General features: G+C 39.4%; 1 protein-coding gene across 4 annotated transcripts in view; it reads right to left on the bottom strand.

Moving 5' to 3' along the window:
- Positions 1-19405, bottom strand: part of PIK3R3 (phosphoinositide-3-kinase regulatory subunit 3) — a 108634-nt gene that overhangs the window by 19694 nt on the left and 69535 nt on the right. For all 4 annotated transcript variants that reach the window (XM_081488587.1, XM_081488588.1, XM_081488590.1 and 1 more), the window contains 3 exons: positions 18508-18688; positions 17795-17920; positions 401-543 (listed from right to left, as the gene is read on the bottom strand). In XM_081488587.1, coding sequence (XP_081344713.1) covers positions 401-543; positions 17795-17920; positions 18508-18688 — 450 coding nt within the window. The remainder of the gene's footprint in view (positions 1-400; positions 544-17794; positions 17921-18507; positions 18689-19405) is intronic.

Genomic DNA, 19405 nt, shown 5'->3' with positions numbered 1-19405 from the left:
GTAACACATTCTGAAGCTAACAAGGAAAATAACCCACCACCCTTACTCTCAACAAGCTCACAGTTCTGTGAGTGTGACTCAGTAAATGTTACAGTAAGGATCAGGATCAGATGCTATAGAAAGGGGGACAAAAAGCCCCTAAAACAGTCTAGGGAATCAGAGAAAATTTTCTAGAAAGTCATGTCTAAGCTGAGTGCTAAAGGGGTCAACAATTTAGGAGGATGGAAAAAGAATGCAGAAGAAAGAAGGTTCAGCTTGGTACCATTAGTGTAAACAGCAAGTAATTCCATATGGCAGGACTGTCAAGTCTGAGGAGGTAAAAGCAGACATGACAGAGATGATTAAAGAAGAAAAAATGCCTTGGCTCACTGATGCACTTGGAGATATTAGGTAGATTTACCGTTCAATTTCCTTTTCATTCCCTTCTTTTCGAAATCGCTCAATATATTCTTTGCTATGTTGTTCTTGTGTATGACACTGCTCTTCAAATATTTTAATTGTTTCATTAAAAGCTTCAATTGCAGTCCTCTTCATCTGTATTTCCTATAGGATAAAAAAAGATACACACACACTTTATTATCTTTGTATTTCTTTTTGTAACCTTAGTCTTAAAACAAATCTTATAATTCTAGTTATGATTCCATATGAGATCAGAGTAAGGGGGCCAAAACAAGACCATTCTACCATTATTTATATATGAAATATATCATTAAAATCCTAAAAGAAAAGAAAAATAACTATTACCTGAAATATAGCTGAGAACCACAGAAAGGCCTCTGAGCTGCTAAGAGATTAACCCTGCATACTCTGAAGACAAGATAATGTTTCTCCTTTGTAACTACTGCAGTACTGACCCCCAAAAGGTGCTGATGGAGTGAAGAGACAGAACAGAGTTCATGCACCAGCATGCAAAACCTTATTTTTCAGAAAAGCCCTACAGAGTCTATTTATTTAGTCTTACTTCATTTCTAAAGCATGTCATTTTTGAAATAGATTCATTAGTAGATTCATCTCATTAGAAGCAGAAAATGAGGAAGGGGAAGAAAGCTGCTAAAGTCAGATGCAAAGTAAGATGAAAAACTAAAAACACCACAAAACAGAAGCCCAGGAGGCTAAGCCACTCACACTAGGGTAAGTGGTCCTCCATGTTCCAATGAGCACTGAGGCTATCTACACACTTTAGCAACTGAATCATGACTCCCCTAAAATTTTCAAAGAGGGTTAAATTTTGTTTACTTTAGAAAGTCAAGAAAATATGTGTAAAGGTCTAGAAAGGCTGCAATCGTGAATGTTAACAATTTTAAAAGTTTCAGTGCTTATGGGACAATTCATCAACTATTTAGCACTGATTAATTTCTTTTTAAATAATTTTATTTGTTTTATTTATTATTTAGTTAGTTTTGGCTATGCTGGGTCTTTTGTTGCTGCTTGGGCTTTTCTCTAGTTGTGGCAAGAGTGAGCTACTCTCCAGCTCCACTGTGCGGGCTTCTCATTATGGTGGCTTCCTTTATTGCAGACCACGGGCTCTAGGGCACACAGGCTTCAGAAGCTGTGGCAAATGGGCACAGTAGTTGCAGTTCCTGGGCTCTAGAGCACACGCTCAATAGTTAGGGTGCACGGTTTAGTCGCTCTGCAGCATGTGGGATCTTCCCAGACCAGGGATCAAACCCATATGTCCTGCATTGGCATGAGGATTCTTTACCACTGAGCCACCAGGGAAGCCCTGATTATTTTCAACAAATGATTATTGAGAATCCATTACACAGAAAGCACCATCTGGTGTTAAAGAGAGTCACAAAAGGGGCCTGCCCTCTAGGATTCAGAATACACAGGCAAAACAGATTTCTGAACTCTAATAAGGTTTTGTTTCATGTCATGATAGAGAAAATAAAGTGGGGTGAATTAGTTACTTACTGCTTTACAGAGACTTCATGGAGGAGGCAACATCTGAGTTAGGTCTTAAACAATTGGGGTAGAAGAAAATTCAGCATTGCACACAGATGGCATGGCATGATTTATACAAAAGTGGATATTAGGGATCTGCAATTGCTCAGTAGGGCTGGAACATAAGGGAATTAGCAGATGAGGGACACTAGAACCTCGGATGTTTCATACAGCGGAGGAAATATCATACATATCTCAAGCAGTACTTACTGTAAACCTATTGGAATCCCTGTATCTAAATATTTAGCTATAAATTCTACAATTCTCAAATATGGTAGAGGGTTTTGGCTCCCTTGCAAGGTTAAGAAAAGGTGGCAAGAATACACAGAAGAACTGTACAAAAAAGATCTTCACAACCCAGATAAACACAATGGTGTGATCACTCACCTAGAGCCAGACATCCTGGAATGCGAAGTCAAGTGGGCCTTAGGAGGCATCACTACGAACAAAGCTAGTGGGGTGAAGGAATTCCAGTTGAGCTATTTCAAATCCTAAAAGATGATGCTGTGAAAGTGCTGCACTCAGTGTGTCAGCAAATTTGGAAAACTCAGCGGTGGCCACAGGACTGGAAAAGGACAGTTTTCATTCCAGTCCCAAAAAAACGTAATGCCAAAGAATGCTCAAACTACCACACAATTGCACTCATCTCACACACCAGCAAAGTAATGCTCAAAATTCTCCAAGGCAGGTTTCAATAGTACATGAACCGTGAACTTCCAGATGTTCAAGCTGGATTTAGAAAAGGCAGAGGAACCAGAGATCAAATTGCCAACATTCACTGGATCATCAAAAAAGCAAGAGAGTTCCAGAAAAACATTTACTTCTGCTTTATTGACTATGCCAAAGTCTTTGCCTGTTTGGATCACAACAAACTGTGGAAAATTCTTCAAAAGATGGAATATCAGACCACCTGACCTGCCTCTTGAGAAATCTGTACTCAGGTCAAGAAGCAACAGCTAGAACTGGACATGTAACAACAGACTGGTTCCAAATAGGAAAAAGAGTACGTCAAGGCTGTATATTGTCACCCTGCTTATTTAACTTATATGCAGAGTACATCATGAGAAATGTTGGACTGGATGAAGCACAAGCTGGGATCAAGAATGCTGGGAGAAATATCAATAATCTCAGATATGCAAATGACATCACCCTTATGGCAGAAAGTGGAGAAGAACTAAAGAGCCTCTTGATGAAAATGAAAGAGGAGAGTGAAAAAGTTGGCTTAAAACTCAACATTCAGAAAACTAAGATCACAGTATCTGGTCCCATCACTTCATGGGAAATAGATGGGGAAACAGTGGAAACAGTAACAGACTTTATTTTTTGGGGCTCCAAAATCACTGCAGATGATGACTGCAGCCATGAAATTAGAAGACGCTTGCTCTTTGGAAGAAAAGCTGTAACAAATCTGGACAGCATATTAAAAAGCAGAGACATTACTTTGTCAACAAAGGTCCGTCTAGTCAAAGCTATGGTTTTTCCAGTAGTCATGGATGGGTGTGAGAGCTGGACTATAAAGAAAGCTGAGCACCAAAGAACTGAAGCTTTTGAACTGTGGTGTTGGAGAAGACTCTTGAGAGTCCCTTGGACTGCAAGGAGATCCAACCAGTCCATCCTAAAGGAAATCAGTCCTGAATGTTCATTGGAAGCACTGATGCTGAAGCTGAAGTTTCAATACTTTGGCCACCTGATGCGAAGAACTGACTCATTTGAAAAGACCCTGATGCTGGGAAAGATTGAAAGGAGGAAGAGAAGGGGATGACAGAGGATGAGATGGTTGGATGGCATCACTGACTCAATGGACATGAATATGAGTAAACTCTGGGAGTTGGTGATGGACAGGGAGCCCTACGTGCTGCAGTCCATGGGGTTGCAAAGAATCGGACATGACCAAGCAACTGAACTGAACTGATTAAAGTTCTGGCCCTATATCCTCAAACAAAACACCAACAGTCTGACTGTTGTGTGTGTTGGCAGGCAGAGCAGCAAAGGAAAAAATATTTGGTGTCACTGCCAAAGCAGCAGCCCCTCCACAAACAATGCCACTATGCCTACCACCAAAACTGTAACCCACCTTACCTTCTTTTCTCTGCGTCTTACCCTCCTGTCCCTTCCTCCAGTACTTCATATCGTATCAACTAGCTCCTCTCACAATTTACTCTCCCATTCTAAGGTTCCTTCTCACACAAGTTCTAATTTAACACCAGTTTGAAAAAAATAAAGTTCCTTAACCCTGATTTCTCTTTTCAGCTTCTTAAAAGAATTGTTTATATGGGCTCTCTCTCTTTCCTCATCTCTCATTCATACTCCAACTGACTCTATTCTGGCTTCTGCACTCACCATTCCACAGATACTGCTCTTGCCAAGATCACCAATGATCTCATGGCTGAATTCCAGTGTCTAATCCCAAACCATCACTAAATCCTATCAGTTTGCCTCATAATTATATGTAATCCAGATGTAAATATCCCCACATGCAGCCTATTCTCACCCTGTGCCAACTCTGACTCTGGGTAGACCATCTCTTCCCATTCTCTGGGAAGAATTTGATTACACCACAGCAAACTAGATTTTATCTAAAATGAAATCTTTCCTTTTATAGAAAAAGAAAACATGGAGAAGGTCTACAACATTTAGAAACACTGTAACACAAATGGAGGAGGTCAGTTCTTTAATTTCCCTTTAACATTCATTGTCTCTCCTAAACTGCTAATCACTCGATCCCTCCGGATCCCTCCCTCTCTTCTCCTACCACCCAAAGCTCTAAGCCTCCAAGGCTCTTCTCTGCTTGACCCATCTCAGGTCATGCTCTCAATTCTCACACAGAGAAATTAGCCCTCCTCTAGCTTTGGCCTTGTGGCTTTTTTGATTGCCTCCATCCAGCTCCCTAAGCAGGGATTCCACTTCCAGAACCCAGTCACATATCAGCTGCTCAGCACCCATATTCTGCTGTTAAATCCCTCATATTACTGGGCATGTGTGCAACATGTGGAGTTTTCTCAGTTTTCTCCAGTCATGATAAGGAAGAAAGGCAACTCTACACAAGCCAAAGCCATATGCAATGGTGACTATTTTTTTCTAACCTCCATTCACAGAAGTGTTAACCTTCCCCAAGACTCTAGTCCACACTGAGATCTGATTTCAGGCTCTCGACAAGGGTGGAACGCTTTGGTTCATTATCTTGCATAAATTCATTCAACAAATAATTGAATGGTGGCTCAGTGGTAAAGAATCTGCCTGAGAATTCAAGAGACGCGGGTTCGATCCCTGGGTTGGGAAGATCCCCTGGAGAGAGAAACGGCAAACCACTCCAGAATTCTTGCCTGGAAAATCCCATGGACAGAGGAGCCTGGTGGGCTACAGTCCATGGGTTCTCAAAGAGTCAGAAACAACTTAGCGAATAAATAACAACAACTATATGCCAGGCATTATTTGAAGCATTTGGGATACATAAGTGAATAAATTTGAAAACTTCTGCTCTCCTGGAACCTTACCACTTTATGTTCCTAGTCTAGATGAAAATGTTAACATTTGCTTGATTTTGTACCTTATAGAATATACTCATATATCTTTTGAATCTTTTACTTAATATTTTTGTGAGATTAAACAGTGTTATATGCCCTTTAAATAAATTCACCCACACGATTATAGTAACCCATCACTGCTTTATTTGATGCAGAGGAAAGGGATTAAAATTAAAGCATGCTATTTTGCCTAACACACATTAGTTAACAAATATTGTCAGAGTTCCTTGCGCTTCTGGAAAACAAGGCTCCACTTCTCCCTCTGTATCAGTCACTTCAGTTCAGTCGCTCAATTCTGTCCGACTCTTTGCGACCCCATGAACCACAGCACGCCAGGCCTCCCTGTCCATCACCAACTCCCAGAGTTTACCCAAACTCATGTCCATCAAGTTGGTGATGCCATCCAGCCATCTCATCCTCTGTTGTCCCCTTCTCCTCCTGCCCCCAATCCTTCCCAGCATCAGGGTCTTTTCCAATGAGTCAGCTCTTCGCATCAGGTGGCCCAAGTATTGGAGTTTCAACTTCAACATCAGTCCTACAAATGAACACCCAGGACTGATCTCCTTTAGGATGGACCGGTTGGATCTCCTTGCAGTCCAAGGGACTCTCAAGAGTCTTCTCCAGCACCACAGTTCAAAAGCATCAATTCATCTGCGCTCAGCTTTCTTCACAGTCCCAACTCTCACATCCATACATGACCACTGGAAAAACCATAGCCTTGACTGGTCGGACCTTTGTTCACAAAGTAATATCTCTGCTTTTTAATATGTTCTCTAGGTTGGTCATAACTTTCCTTCCAAGGAGTAAGCATCTTTTAATTTCATGGCTGCAATCACCATCTGCAGTGATTTTGGAGCCCAGAAAAATAAAGTCAGCCACTGTTTTCATTGTTTCCCCATCTATTTGCCATGAAGTGATGGGACCAGATGCCATGATCTTAGTTTTCTGAACGTTGAGCTTTAAGCCAACTTTTTCACTCTCCTCTTTCACTTTCATCAAGAGGCTCTTTAGTTCTTCTTCACTTTCTGCCATAAGGGTGGTATCATCTGCATATCTGAGGTTATTGATATTTCTCCCGGCAATCTTGATCCCAGCTTGTGCTTCCTCCAGCCCAGCATTTCTCATGATGTACTCTGCATATAAGTTAAATAAGCAGGGTGACAATATACAGCCTTGACGTACTCCTTTTCCTATTTGGAACCAGTCTGTTGTTCCATGTCCAGTTCTAACTGTTGCTTCCTGACCTGCATACAGATTTCTCAAGAGGCAGGTCAGGTGGTCTGGTATTCCCATCTCTTTCAGAATTTTCTTCAGTTTATTGTGATCCACACAGTCAAAGACTTTGGCATAGTCAATAAAGCAGAAGTAAATGTTTTTCTGGAACTCCCTTGCTTTTTCGATGATCCAGCAGATGTTGGCAATTTGATCTCTGGTTCTTCTGCCTTTTCTAAAACCAGCTTGAACATCTGGAAGTTCACAGTTCAAGTATTGCTGAAGCCTGGCTTGGAGAATTTTGAGCATTACTTTGCTGGTGTGTGAGATGAGTGCAATTGTGTGGTAGTTTGAGCATTCTTTGGCATTACATTTTTGGGGACTGGAATGAAAACTGCCCTTTTCCAGTCCTGTGGCCACCGCTGAGTTTTCCAAATTTGCTGACATACTGAGTGCAGCACTTTCACAGCATCATCTTTTAGGATTTGAAATAGCTCAACTGGAATTCCTTCACCCCACTAGCTTTGTTCGTAGTGATGCTTTCTAAGGCCCACTTGACTTCGCATTCCAGGATGTCTGGCTCTAGGTGAGTGATCACACCATTGTGTTTATCTGGGTTGTGAAGATCTTTTTTGTACAGTTCTTCTGTGTATTCTTGCCACCTCTTAATATCTTCTGTTTCCGTTAGGTCCCTACCATTTATATTCTTTACTGAGCCCATCTTTACATGAAATGTTCCCTTGGTATCTCTAATTTTCTTGAAGAGATCACTAGTCTTTCCCGTTCTATTGTCTTCCTCTATTTCTAGAGTCAAATATAGTTTCATACCTAGAATAGGTATTCAATACATATTTTTGGACAGTTGTACTAATCTTTTGTACCTGATTCTCCTCTCCCCCCACCTTACACACACACATACACACACACAGATTACCTTTCTTAAAAATATAAAATGGACTAAATTGGAATTTAGGAGAATTATTTTCTAAAACTGGTTATGTTACAAACTACTGATGTCCTATGAGAGAGTCTGTCTATGCTTAAGTTCCCATCCTTTACCTGAAGCTACATCATTAGCATTTCTGAGGTCATGAGGAATTCCTAAGAAGCATTTAATAACAGCAGTTGCCTCTGGGGAATGGGGACTTTCATGCTGTGTGATGTAATTCACAGAATTCAGCAATATTTATATTGAACATACATATTTATATAACTTTTGTACGTTTTAAAAATCAAGTTTTAATTGCTGAAAACTCTTCTAATAGCTATATATATGTATATGTATAATAATTTCACCATCCCCTAATGTTGACCTCTTATGTTGATTCAATCTGAAGAAACCTCAGTAACCTTTTCTCCATTCTAAATCAAATACTAGTCTTGAAAGCAACTCCCAGCAAAGAACCCCAGACGCTCGCATCATCCGCCACCAGCAAGTGGGGGCTGAACGGAGAGGAGCGGGCGGCATTGCCTAGGGTAAGGACCGGGCCCGAGTGCCCCGAGGGCAATCTGAGGGAGCTAACGTGAGATAGTAACCTAAACTGTGGGACAGCGAGAGAGAGAGAACTATCCCGCGAAAAGCCCAACTCTAAGGCACTGCCGGCCCGCTCACAGAACAAAGGACTGAGCGATACCAGAGGAGAGCTAGCCGGCTGCGGACTGCGCCATCCCCCGCCGGACACAGCGGGCAGGCGGGGCCCGCCAGAGCCGGAAAGGGGCAAACTCGGCTCCAGAGAGGGCACCCCCTACCAAACTGCAAACAGGCTCCCAGTTTTTAAGCAAAGACTGCCTGAGATCCCGGAGGGTCGACAGCAGCCGGGAGGGTCGCAGCCAGAGATCAGCTCCCCAGAACCGACACAAAGCACACCGGAGCCGGGCGCGCCCGTAAACCGAGGCGGGGACCAGGGAGGTGATAAGCCGCACCGCCCCAACAGGGGACAGCGCCCTCGCCAAACTCCTGGCCGCCTGGGCAGCTCCGACCGGGAACGGCACAAGCCGCGGGCAAAATCGAGTCTGCGCCTTTGTGGAGTAACCGGGAGCCTGAACCTGAGCGGCTTAGTCCTGGGAAGTGCACGCAGCTCAGGGCCCGCTCCCCGGCCGAGTAACCTGAAGCCTGAGCAGGGTAGACGGGGAAAGCACACACGCCGTGAGCGGGGGCGAACCCAGTGCGGCCGAGACACTGCGAGCTTACCACACACACGCCAGAATTGCAGTGTTCCTTCCTCCCCACACCACGATTGAACAAGCGAACCTAAAGAGATCACCTCCACCGCTTTGTTGCAGGGCGGAAATTAGATACTGAAGAGATCTCCAAACAGAAGCCAAATAAACAGAGGGAAGTGCTTTGGAAGGGACAGGCCAACAGATTAAGATCCCTGTAGCTAATACCGACTGCATTAAAAAGGACCTACAGATCTTGAAAAGTATAAGCAGGAATAAGGATCTATCTAAAACTGAGCAGATCCCACACTGCTCACAACAGCTCCAGAGAAAGTCCGGGATATATATATTTTTTACTATTATTATTTTTTTTAATTTTTTTTTAATTTTTTTTTTAATTAAAAAAATTTTTTTTTCTCTTCTTTCCTTTTTCTTCAAGTCCTCTATTACACCTTTAACTTTCATTTTCATAACCCACTATTAACTTGCAAAAAAAAAAAAAAACCCCTATTTTTGAAGCAAACTACATACATATATCTTATACCTTTTGTGTTTTTTTTTTTTAATGTTTTTTTCCTGTTCTACATTTTTTTACTGTTTCTTTTTTTACTGTTTTACTGTTTTTTTTTTCTTTTTACACTGTTCCCTTTTTTCTTTCTTTTTTTTTTTTTTTAGATTGTAAGTTTTATAAGAGTCTAACCTCTACTCTAGATTTTTAATCTGTGTTTTACATATTTGATATCAACTTTGTACATTTAAGAACCCAATCTTTAGGACCCATTTTTACTCAGGAGTGTGATCACTGGCCTGATCACTCTCTCCCCCTATTGATGCTCTTTCTTCTCCCCCAGGGAACCTCTATCTCCCACCCTCCTCCTTCTCTTCTCAACCCAATTCTGTGAATCTCTGAGGGTGTTCTGGGTACCGGAGAACACTTCAGGAACAGGATACTGCCCAGATCTCTCTCTCCCCTCTTAATTCCTCTCTTTCTACTCATGCTCACCTCTGTTACCTTCCTCCCCCCTCTCTATGTATCTCTGTGAATCACTCTGAGGGTTCCAAACTGTGGAAAGCACAGAGGGAAGTGCTTACTGGCTAGATTGCTCTCTCCACATTTGAATTCCCCTCTTCCCCTCCTGGTCACTTCAACCCACCCCCCCCACCTCATCTCTCCATGTAACTCAGTGAACCTTTCTGGGTATCCCTCACTGTGGAGAATCTTTTCACCATTAACCTAAAAGTTTTATTATTGAGGCTGTATGGAAGGAGAAGTCTTGAGGCTACTGCAAGAATAAGACTGAAAGCCAGGGGAAACATTAATTAATAAGAGACCATCCAATAGCCTCCATAAATTCACTGAAACCAAGCTCCACCCAAGAGATAATAAGTTCCAGAGCAAGACATACCACGCAAATTCTCCAGCAACGCAGGAACATAGACCTGAGCATCAATATACAGGCTGCCCAGAGGCACACCAAATCCATAGACATCTCAAAAATTAATACTGGTCACTCCATTACACTCAAGAGAGCAGAAATCCAGCTCCACCCACCAGAACACCGACACAAGCTCCCCCAACCAGGAAACCTTGACAAGCCACCTGTCCAACCCCAACCGCAGTGAGGAACCTCCACAACAAAGAGGAACTTCATACTACCAGAATACAGAAGGGCCACGCCTAACACAGCAATCTAAACAAGATGAAAAGGCAGAGAAATACTCAGCAAGTAAAGGAAAATGAGAAATGCCCACAAAGCCAAACAAAAGAGGAGGAGATAGGGAATCTATCCGAAAAAGAATTTAGAATAAGGATAATAAAAATGATCCAAAATCTTGAAAGCAAAATGGAGTTACAGATAAATAGCCTGGAGACAAAGATTGAGAAGATGCAAGAAATGTTTATCAAGGACTTAGAAGAAATAAAAAGGAATCAATATAGAATGAATAATGAAATAAAGGAGATAAAAGACACTCTGGAGGGAACCAACAGTAGAATAACGGAGGCAGAAGATAGGATAAGTGAGGTAGAAGATAGAATGATGGAAATAAACGAAGCAGAGAGGAAAAAAGAAAAAAGAATCAAAAGAAATGAGGAAAACCTCCGGGACCTCTGGGACAATATGAAACGCCCCAACATTCGAATCATAGGAGTCCCAGAAAAAGAAGATAAAAGGAAAGGCCATGAAAAAATACTCGAGGAGATAATAGTTGAGAATTTCCCTAAATTGAGGAAAGAAATAGTCACAGAAGTCCAAGAAACCCAGAGAGTTCCAAACAGGATAAACCCAAGGCGAAACACCCCAAGACACATATTAATCAAATTAACAAAGATCAAACACAAAGAACAAATATTAAAAGCAGCAAGGGAAAAACAACAAATAACACACAAGGGGATCCCCATAAGGATAACAGCTGATCTTTCAATAGAAACCCTTCAGGCTAGAAGGGAATGGCAGGACATACTTAAAGTAATGAAAGAGAATAATCTACAACCCAGATTACTGTACCCAGCAAGGATCTCATTCAGATATGAAGGAGAATTCAAAAGCTTTACAGACAAGCAAGAGCTGAGGGAATTCAGCACCACCAAACCAGCTCTCCAGCAAATGCTAAAGGATCTTCTCTAAACAGGAAACACAGAAAGGATGTTTCAACACGAACTCAAAACAACAAAGTAAATGGCAACGGGATCATACTTATCAATAATTACCTTAAATGTAAATGGGTTGAATGCCCCAACCAAAAGGCAAAGGGTTGCTGAATGGATACAAAAACAAGACCCCTATATATGCTGTCTACAAGAGACCCACCTCAAAACTAGGGACACACACAGGCTGAAAGTGAAAGGATGGAAAAACATATTCCATGCAAACGGAGACCAAAAGAAAGCAGGAGTCGCAATACTCATTTCAGATAAAATAGACTTTAAAATAAAGGATGTGAAAAGGGACAAAGAAGGACACTACATAAAGATCAAAGGATCAATTCAAGAAGAAGACGTAACAATCATAAATATATATGCACCCAACATAGGAGCACCACAATATATAAGGCAAATACTAACAAGTATGAAAGGGGAAATTAACAATAACACAATAATAGTGGGAGACTTTAATACTCCACTCACGCATATGGATAGATCAACTAAACAGAAAATTAACAAGGAAACACAAACTTTAAATGATACAATAGACAAATTAGATTTAATTGATATTTACAGGAGTTTCCACCCCAAAACAATCAATTTTACCTTTTTCTCAAGTGCACATGGAACTTTCTCCAGGATAGATCACATCCTGGGCCATAAATCTAGCCTTGGTAAATTCAAAAAAATTGAAATCATCCCAGCCATCTTCTCTGACCACAATGCAGTAAGATTAGACCTCAATTACAGGAAAAAAACTATTAAAAGTTCCAACATATGGAGGCTAAACAACACGCTTCTGAATAACCAACAAATCACAGAAGAAATCAAAAAAGAAATAAAATTATGCATAGAAACGAATGAAAATGAAAACACAACAACCCAAAACCTATGGGACACTGTAAAAGCAATACTAAGGGGAAGGTTCATAGCAATACAGGCGTACCTCAAGAAACAAGAAAAAAATCAAATAAATCAACTAACTCTACACCTAAAGCAACTAGAGAAGGAAGAAATGAAAAACCCCAGGGTCAGTAGAAGGAAAGAAATCTTAAAAATTAGGGCAGAAATAAATGCAAAAGAAACAAAAGAGACCATAGCAAAAATCAACAAAACTAAAAGCTGGTTTTTCGAGAAGATAAACAAAATTGATAAGCCATTAGCCAGACTCATCAAGAAACAAAGGGAGAAGAATCAGATCAACAAAATTAGAAATGAAAATGGAGAGATCACAACAGATTCCACAGAAATACAAAGGATCATAAGAGACTACTACCAACAGCTATATGCCAATAAAATGGACAACTTGGAAGAAATGGACAAATTCTTAGAAAAGTATAACTTTCCAAAACTGAACCAGGAAGAAATAGAAGATCTTAACAGACCCATCACAAGCACGGAAATCGAAAGTGTAATCAGAAATCTTCCAGCAAACAAAAGCCCAGGACCAGACGGCTTCACAGCGGAATTCTACCAAAAATTTAGAGAAGAGCTAACACCTATCCTGCTCAAACTCTTCCAGAAAATTGCAGAAGATGGTAAACTTCCAAACTCATTCTATGAGGCCACCATCACCCTAATTCCAAAACTAGACAAAGATGTCACAAAAAAGGAAAACTACAGGCCAATATCACTGATGAACATAGATGCAAAAATCCTTAATAAAATTCTAGCAAACAGAATCCAACATCATATTAAAAAGATCATACATCATGACCAAGTGGGCTTTATCCCAGGAATGCAAGGTTTTTTTAACATCCGCAAATCAATCAATGTAATACACCACATTAACAAATTGAAAGAAAAAAACCATATGGTTATCTCAATAGATGCAGAAAAAGCCTTTGACAAAATTCAGCATCCATTTATGATTAAAACCCTCCAGAAAGCAGGAATAGAAGGAACATATCTCAACATAATAAAAGCTATATATGACAAACCCACAGCAAACATTATCCTCAATGGTGAAAAATTGAAAGCATTTCCCCTAAAGTCAGGAACAAGGCAAGGATGCCCACTTTCACCACTACTATTCAACATGGTTTTGGAAGTTTTGGCCACAGCAATCAGAGCTGAAAAAGAAATAAAAGGAATACAGATAGGAAAAGAAGAAGTAAAACTCTCACTGTTTGCAGATGACATGATCCTCTACATAGAAAACCCTAAAGACTCTACTAGAAAATTACTAGAGTTGATCAATGAATATAGTAAAGTTGCAGGATATAAAATTAACACACAGAAATCCCTTGCATTCCTATACTCCAATAATGAGAAAACAGAAAGAGAAATTAAGGAAACAATACCATTCACCATTGCATCAAAAAGAATAAAATACTTAGGAATATATCTACCTAAAGAAACAAAAGACTTATATATAGAAAACTATAAAACACTGATGAAAGAAATCAAAGAGGACACAAACAGATGGAGAAATATACCGTGTTCATGGATTGGAAGAATTAATATAGTGAAAATGAGTATTCTACCCAAAGCAATCTACAGATTCAATGCAATCCCTATCAAGCTACCAATGGTATTTTTCACAGAACTAGAACAAATCATCTCACAATTTGTATGGAAATATAAGAAACCTCGAATAGCCAAAGCAATCTTGAGGAAGAAGAATGGAACTGGAGGAATCAACCTGCCTGACTTCAGACTCTACTACAAAGCCACAGTCATCAAGACAGTATGGTACTGGCACAAAGATAGAAATATAGATCAATGGAACAAAATAGAAAGCCCAGAGATAAACCCACGCACATATGGACACCTTATCTTCGACAAAGGAGGCAAGAATATACAATGGAGAAAAGACAACCTCTTTAACAAGTGGTGCTGGGAAAACTGGTCAACCACTTGTAAAAGAATGAAACTAGAACACTTCCTAACACCGTACACAAAAATAAACTCAAAATGGATTAAAGATCTAAACGTAAGACCAGAAACAATAAAACTCCTAGAGGAAAACATAGGCAAAACACTCTCCGACATAAATCACAGCAGGATCCTCCATGACCCACCTCCCAGAATATTGGAAATAAAAGCAAAAATAAACAAATGGGACCTAATTAAAATTAAAAGCTTTTGCACAACAAAGGAAACTATAAACAAGGTGAAAAGACAGCCTTCAGAATGGGAGAAAATAATAGCAAATGAAGCAACAGACAAACAATTAATCTCAAAAATATACAAGCAACTTCTGCAGCTGAATTCCCGAAAAATAAATGACCCAATCAAAAAATGGGCCAAAGAACTAAACAGACATTTCTCCAAAGAAGACATACAGATGGCTAACAAACACATGAAAAGATGCTCAACATCACTCATTATTAGAGAAATGCAAATCAAAACCACAATGAGGTATCATTTCACACCAGTCAGAATGGCTGCTATCCAAAAGTCTACAAGCAATAAATGCTGGAGAGGGTGTGGAGAAAAGGGAACCCTCTTACACTGTTGGTGGGAATGCAAACTAGTACAGCCACTATGGAGAACAGTGTGGAGATTCCTTAAAAAACTGGGAATAGAACTGCCATATGACCCAGCAATCCCACTGCTGGGCATATACACCGAGGAAACCAGAATTGAAAGAGACGCGTGTACCCCAATGTTCATCGCAGCACTGTTTACAATAGCCAGGACATGGAAGCAACCTAGATGTCCATCAGCAGATGAATGGATAAGGAAGCTGTGGTACATATACACAATGGAATATTACTCAGCCATTAAAAAAAATACATTTGAACCGGTTCTACTGAGATGGATGAAACTGGAGCCCATTATACAGAGTGAAGTAAGCCAGAAAGAAAAACAACAATACAGTATACTAATGCATATATATGGAATCTGAAAGATGGTAACGATAACCCTATATGCGGGACAGAATGAGAGACACAGATGCATGGAACAATTTTATGGACTCTGAGGGAGAAGGTGAGGGTGGGACGTTCTGGGAGAATGGCATTGAGACATGTGTATTGTCATATGTGAAACAGAGCACCATTCCATGTTCGATGCATGTGACAAGGGCTCGGGGCCGGGGCAGTGGGATGATCCAGAGGGATGGGAGGGGGAGGGAGGTGGGTGGGGGGTTCGGGAAGGGGAACACATGTAAACCCATGGCTGATTCTTGTCAATGTATGGCAAAAACTATTACAATATTGTAAAGTAATTAGCCCCCAACTAAAATAAATAAATTTATAAAAAAAAATAAATAAATAAATAAATAAATAAATAAAAAAAAAAAAAAAAAAAAAAAAAACAAATACTAGTCTTATCACAGATAATTCACTTAGAAGAGGCAAAGGAACACAGAAAACCTGAAATCTGCAGTGTAAAAAAACAGCATACACATACAGTCACACCACAGACACAGCACAAGTATCAGATAGGAAGGGGAAAAAAAGGTTATTAAAGTCATTCTGAATAACTACTTAGCTAATAAAAGAAAACTTGAAATAAAATGAAATCAAACACCTCACAAAGAAAAATGGACCATCACAGTAACCCTGACCACTGTAATCCCACACCTTCCCCCAGCCAGCGCTGTATCACACACCTAACCTATAATTCTCACCGGCCAATATCTCCTAATAAGGTCCTCCAGTCCAGAGGCTCCTGGTGCAGTCTCTGCATTTACACTGCACACCACAGACACTAGCTTAGAAACAAGATCAAGGGCTTTGGGGCTGAGAATCAAGAACATTAATTCTAGGGTCAAAACAAGGCACCATGAAGCACAGTAATACTGGAAGAGCTCACAGCTGACTAACCCTTAACAGTTAACAAACTATAGACAGAGATATTTTTTAAAAACTCTAAGTATTTCACAACTGTAATCAAATTGTCAAAACACAAAGAGAGAATCTTGAAAGCAGCAAAAAAGAAGTGACTTGTCATATAAAATAATAAAAATAATAGCTGACTTGCCATCTGAAATATTTAGGCCATAAGTCAGCAGGTGGGCAATATTTAAAGCCCTGAAAGAAAAAAATGTCAGCCAAGAACTCTGTAACTAGAAGTACTGTCCTTCAAGAATGAAGGAAGAGAAATTATATAAGATAAGCCCAGATAGACAAAAGTTAAAGGAGTCTGTTACCCCAAGACTTGCCCTACAAGAAATGCTCGAGACTCCTTTAGGATGCAATGAAAGGACACTAGACAGTAGCTCCAAGCTACATGAATAAATAAAGAACACTGGTAAAAGCAACTGCATAAGTAAATGTAAAAGCCAGTAGTTTTCTACTTTTGGTTGCGTGCATGCTAAGTAGCTTCAGTCATGTCTGACTCTTTGCAACCCTATGACTACAGCCTGCAGGCTCCTCTATCCATGTTCTATATGTTTTAAAGGACAAATATATAAAACTATAATTTTAAATCTATGCTAATGGGCAGACAATGTATAAAAATGTAATCAGTAGTGATAACAATATAAGGGGAAGGAATAAAGATGTATAGGAGGATATACAGAGTGTTTATACCCTACCGAAAACTTTTTCAATTCTAAGTTGGTACTGGACTTCCCTGGTGGTCCAGTGGTTGGGAGTCCGCCTGACAATGCAGGGGACACAGATTTGATCCCTGGTCTGGGAAGATTCCACACAGCGCAGGGCAACTAAGCCTGTGAACCACAACTGCTGAGCCCACGCACCTAGAGCCTGTATTCTGCAACAAGAGATGGTCCTGCTCACCACAGTTAGAGAAAGCCCAAGTGTAGCAATAAAGACCCAGCACAGTCAATAAATAAATTAATTAATTAAATTTAGTTTAATTTTTAAAAAGAGATACTAAGATAGCTTAAACAACAAAGTGAAAGTGAAGTCGCTCAGTCATGTCCAATTGTTTTCGACCCCATGGCTGTAGTCTACCATGGCTCCTCTGTCCATGGGATTTTCCAAGCAAGAGTACTGGAGTGAGTCTGTCATTTCCTTCTCCAGGGGATCTTCCCAACCCAGGGATCGAACCCAGGTCTCCCGCATTGCAGGCAGATGCTTTACCTTCTGAGCCACCAGGGAAGCCTAAAACAAGGCCTCACTGTATAACAGAAGGAACTAGATTCAATATCTTAAAACAATATATAATGGCAAAGGATCTGAAAAAGAATCTATACATAAAATTCTTTATATACATAAGAATTTATATATGTAAATCAACTATACTTCAATAAACTTTTTTAGTTTAAAAAAGATATCAAGGCAGATAAAGACTGTCGAGTGAATTATAGAAAATAATTAATGTTATAGAAAATCCAAGATAACTATAAGCTTTACTGCCTACTTACTGGCCTAAACAACAAAAATATACTAACCTGGGATGTTCTGGTATATTCTTCATATAATCTGTCATATTCTTTACTCTTTTCCTGATACTGAGAGTGATACTCCTGCAGTTTTTTACCAACAGCATCAATATTATCTTCTTTTACCAACTGATCCTATACAGGTAAACAAAAGAAATGAAGAATGTCAATATTTCTAAAACATGGGTTTTCCCACAACTATTTATTTTTAAATTGTATTTCTGCTGTAAGTTTATGCTACTGTTTAGTATCAAGTATGGGAAACCACTAACTCCTTTTGTTAACTCTAAGATCAACCTCTTTACATCACATCAAAATAGGTTATACTTTAAATTTTTTTAATGAACTAGGAAACACAAACACAAATATTTTTATATAAAGTTAACCAACACATGCAACAAGATATTGAGGAATAGTAGTCACAAAATAAGTTCTAAAAATATCTTAAATCTTAAGTAGGAAATTTTAAGCATCTAGCATTTCTTTTTTTTTTTTCCTGATAAACCTGGTAAGTTAGAATCAAATGATGTTGTTAAATAATGACTTGCTGATTAGCAATTAAGAACCTGTATAACCACAGGACTTCCCTGGTGCTCCAGTGGTTGACTTTGCACTTCCACTGCAGGCGTATGGGTTCAATTCATGGTCAGGGAAATAAGATCCCGCATGCCACAGAGCACAGCCAAAAAAAAAAAATCCCAAACTTATGTAATCATACCTACCTGTTGGTATCTGGACACTGGGTACATCAGTTTCACATCAAGTTTGGGATTGTACTGGGCAAGAGATTCATGATGATAGTGGCTAATGAGCTCCACCACAGAATTAAATGTCAGAGGATCAGAAAAGCCATATTTACCATCTCGATGATAGATCTTTATTAGCTTATTATTGCCTCCCTTCCTGTGAACAACAAGACATAACTGTAGATTTTTTTTTCCAAAAAATTCTGTTGAAGTACTCTTTCACTTGGAGATATGAAAGCTTGGTGTCACATTATAAACAAGTTTTACTATGTTAACAAGACTGGAATGGGTGAAAAGGCATATATTATATGTGTAGAAGTATACATAATATTATATTATTTCTACAATTATTTCTTCTGTCTGTAAATTATCTTGGTTACTAAAGGTCAACATACACAACTTTCAGTATCAACAAATTTAACAAAAATAATCACTAAAAAAAACTAAAACAAAAGTAAATTGTATCTTTTACTTTCTGAACAAATTTTTTAACATAAATTCTATGTCAAGAAGAACAGAGACAATCTCTTTAGGATCTAGAGATATGTGGTTGTGTGTCTCTGGAGGGACACAGAAGCAATCTCTATATGAAGAGGGTGATAACCATTTGTCACACATACACCAACACATACACAATGCACAAACATAATTAAGCTCCTTGAATGATTTATAACTGAGTAATTAATCCAGCACCCTACATTGTCTTTTAGATTTGCTTATAATACTTGGAAAGATTATTTATTTAGGCTATCACAATATGTAAATGATTCAACTGTCATTCAATGGTTTTACAAAGTATAGCTTTTGAAGAGCCATTTATATTAGATGCTTGAATAGTTTAGACCACTTTTGTTTACTGAGACATATCCAATGG

This window comes from Giraffa tippelskirchi, chromosome 5, assembly GCF_054371585.1.
Source record: "Giraffa tippelskirchi isolate mGirTip1 chromosome 5, T2T-mGirTip1v1.2.pri, whole genome shotgun sequence".
Lineage (NCBI taxonomy): Eukaryota > Metazoa > Chordata > Mammalia > Artiodactyla > Giraffidae > Giraffa > Giraffa tippelskirchi.
Note: the sequence above shows the minus strand (reverse complement) of the source record. Positions and strands in the feature narration are given on the sequence as shown.